The 3603-nt window shown below is 37.0% G+C and overlaps 1 protein-coding gene across 1 annotated transcript in view; it reads left to right on the forward strand.

Annotated features, from left to right (window-relative positions):
* The window catches only part of LOC117110032 (hematopoietic prostaglandin D synthase-like), a 4372-nt gene extending 974 nt beyond the window's left edge, over nucleotides 1–3398 (forward strand). Inside the window, exons 2-5 of the mRNA XM_033252640.1 lie at nucleotides 884–976; nucleotides 1487–1602; nucleotides 1850–1957; nucleotides 2615–3398. Of these exons, the coding sequence (XP_033108531.1) occupies nucleotides 884–976; nucleotides 1487–1602; nucleotides 1850–1957; nucleotides 2615–2782 (485 nt within the window). The 3' untranslated portion in view covers nucleotides 2783–3398. The remainder of the gene's footprint in view (nucleotides 1–883; nucleotides 977–1486; nucleotides 1603–1849; nucleotides 1958–2614) is intronic.
* Nucleotides 3399–3603: the final 205 nt, after the last annotated feature.

Here is a 3603-nt window from a genome sequence, read left to right on the forward strand (position 1 = left end):
TGTGTGTGTGTGTGTGTGTGTGTAAATAGACATTGATCCACCCACTATCGATATTTGGCGAAGCCTTAACACATACTCCGATAATGATAGGCCTGTGTGCATGAGACAAATAATACTCGCATGATCCGAAAGGTCACGTCTTCTTCCATGGTATCAGTGTGAAAGCACAACGGATGGTTGAAGTGTACATACACAGCACCGGTATGTATTTTAGGTGATGGGAAGTCTCGTAGCCTACAATGGAAAGAAAGATTGACTTACATTTTACGAGGCTCAGCCCCGTTGAATGAAGTCAATCTTTTAAGTCAAAATATATATTCTTCCCATTGTACTCTATACATTTTTATGTCAATCTTCTTGAAATAGACCTAGCTGTGGAATATATTCGTGAAACTTCATCTTCTCTCATAGCGTTGAATGACTGGAAGATTTTCCATTTTCTATCCAGTTGTTTACCGACGGAGAACGCAACGCGATGAGGTGGCAACGGACGGATGACAATCCACTCAGCCGTGCGTCGTCGAGCGCTATGAGCAGAAATAGATTCATCGGCTGATAACCGACGCCGTACGACGCATTTTGTACTCGGCTTTAAGAAACATATTATCAAATTTGCATTTGTAGGGGTTGACCTACCCCTATAGACAACAAAATCAACAGTTTTAAATACGTTATTTAAAATGAGGAATTTCTTCTACAATTCATAATGAAAAAAAATGTTGTCAACGTGATTTAGATGACTGTGCATTTTTGAAACAGTAAACGACTTACTGTACATGTTAATGTATATTTATTCTTGTATTTCTTATGTTATAATTTAATTATGTCACACCCTCCATCATGTTACAGCTCCCTGGTTCTATTCTGTGATTTTTTTTTTCAGACCAACCATTCGGCCAGTTGCCGGTACTAACGGTGGATGGAAAAAAAATACCACAGTCTAAAGCCATCTTTAGATACGTGGCAAGGGAGCATGGTATGCTGCACTTCTATTATTTAATTAATTAACAACCCAGCTAACAATATTACGTTATAAAAACGTTACAGTTTGGTATGTAGAACCATAAGTACGTACTTATAATCTAATTTCACTACGTCATAACGTTTGAACGTTCCTGCAACGTTGGTGTGAACGTTTTTTGTGACATGCAACCACAAGGTTCGCAAATGCTAAAAAAAAAAGCGTGTTGTTTGCTGGGAACGTATTGGGCGCTCTGATGACGTTTCTGAATAACGGATTCAGTATAAAAATCGGTTAAAAACAAATAGGCCTACACGGTAGCAGAGAAACGCCTATTATTATGTATTGCACGTGAATTATTCGCTATGATTTTGTATATCAATTTATTTCGAATTAAACATATTTATTGATAATGATTGTAAACATGCTAAATTTGCTAGCTTTCGGTTGGCTACAATAGCGCGTAGCTTTATTGAAATATAGACTTGATTTGCTTTAATTAATAGGCCTATTGATAATTTGTAGGTTTTTACGGTGCAAATTCATGGGAAGCTGCTTTGATTGACATTGTCTTTGAAACATGTGACGAATTCACGTTTCCGTTGATGAAATGGTATCTTGAAAAGGATCCAGCCAAGAAGGTAATATATATATAATCTTAGAGCTCTTAGTTTACATTGTTATTAATGCCTATTGGTTATACCGTTTATAATACAAGGGTGGCGCCAGCGGGGGGCCCAGGCCCCCCCCCCCGGTCGGTCGGGTTTATAAGATCTTTGGTGCGCCCGCACACTCCACACACCCACAATATGCTGTAATTTTAACATTCTTTTATAGGATCTATAGATTTCTTTATGTTGATTATAATTTTTTTACGGTATGTGACAGGAGGAAGAAAAGAAGAATGTCTTAGAGGTTATACCAAAGATTTTCGAAAAGTTGGAGAAATGTTTGATCCACAATAAAAATGGAGACGGCTGGTTCGTTGGAGACAAGGTAATTGGGGATCATGGGATAATAGGGTTTGATCCAGAATAGTTGGATCGCACCGACACAGCGAGTCAACTGCTCTGCGCATGTTATTGCAAGTATTTATCCTACCGATTTAATTGATAGGCCTATCCGAAGAGCACAAGACTATATGTTCATCACTTTTGTGTTATTCTTAATGTCCATTGATTCTAAGGCTGTGCTTTGTATAAGAAGCCTCCCCGTAAGATGTCGTCAATACTCAGTACCGTAAATTCTCGAATAAGCGCCGCTCCCGAATTAAGCGCAACGGCGCTTAATCGAGAGTGTAATAATATTACTCTGTGTGTCAGGGTTTTAAATACAATGTATACAGTGTTAACATGAATAAATAACACAATGAAGACGAGGATTTCTTTATAAACGTCTGTTTACGATGGTGGGACCTATGATGGACCTACTAAACTACGGGAATATGTGAAATAGGTAACATGGGATGAAACGGGCATGGAAAGTACACGCCAATATTTTTCTCGAATAAGCGCAGCACTGAAGCCTTTGCAGTATTTACATTATTACAGCATTTACACTATAGGCAGGCGGCGTGGACAAGATAGTCACCGCCCAAAGTATAATGTTCAATATGTATATGTTTGTAATTATCTCTTGTTTATCTTTGTACAGTTGTCGCTTGCTGACTTCGTATTTCTGTCGTTGCACGAAAGACTGGCGCTATACGCAACCGTCGAGGACGTCGACCAGTTCCCAAAACTAAAGGGTTTGGTGGCGCGACTCACAGCTCAAAAAGAGATTGCCGAATGGATCGCAAAACGACCTAAGACTGAGAATTAAAAATGCTGAAATACACTTTAAGCTGAAATAGACTTTATGCTCGTAACTGTAATGATCAAATAAATAAGTTATGATGCCACAGTTTGTGCATAAATAGTCTTTAGGGAATCGTTTCATATCCGCTACAAGTCTGAATGTTATGTTGGAAGTTTTAGTGTTACTCTAGTCGTACAAAGGAGGTTAGAGACTTATTATACCTTCTTGCTCGAGGCCTTATAAAATTGAAGAATGTGTATGGTTGTAGTTCTAATAATTTGATCTTCTTTATAGATAATTTGAGAAAAAATGTATTGCTTAACAAAATATTTTTTTCCACGTACAATTTGTACGCATATTATCCGTATCCAACCTTTAATATTACAAATCTGTATCTGTAATGTTCGCAAATTTGAAAAAGTCATTTCGCAAACTGCCTGGTAACACTTCAATTTAAGAGGTCGAGCTAAACAAATGCCTATGATTTGCTTATTATGTGTGCATATCATGCCCAAATATGGGCAGGTCACAGAGAAGTTCACGTAAAATCTGATGGTAGTGTGAACCAGGCCTAGTGTCGTCTGCTTTCTAGTGTAGGAACGCTTTAAGAAAATAAAACTACAGAACAAAAAGAAAGAAAGACAAGTTTGACTCGATTTATTTAAGAAGGCAGTGGCTGCTACACCAGTCTTAAACTGTAATGCTTTATTCACATATTTGTAAACGGAAGAGAAATCTGCGAGTACGAAAAAATTATATATATATATAATATCTATATAATATATATATATAATATATTATATATATATTATATAGATATTATATATATATATAATTTTTTCGTA

The sequence above is a fragment of the Anneissia japonica genome, unplaced genomic scaffold (genome assembly GCF_011630105.1).
Source record: "Anneissia japonica isolate Jap-2015-1 unplaced genomic scaffold, ASM1163010v1 scaffold284983_len440753_cov197, whole genome shotgun sequence".
Lineage (NCBI taxonomy): Eukaryota > Metazoa > Echinodermata > Crinoidea > Comatulida > Comatulidae > Anneissia > Anneissia japonica.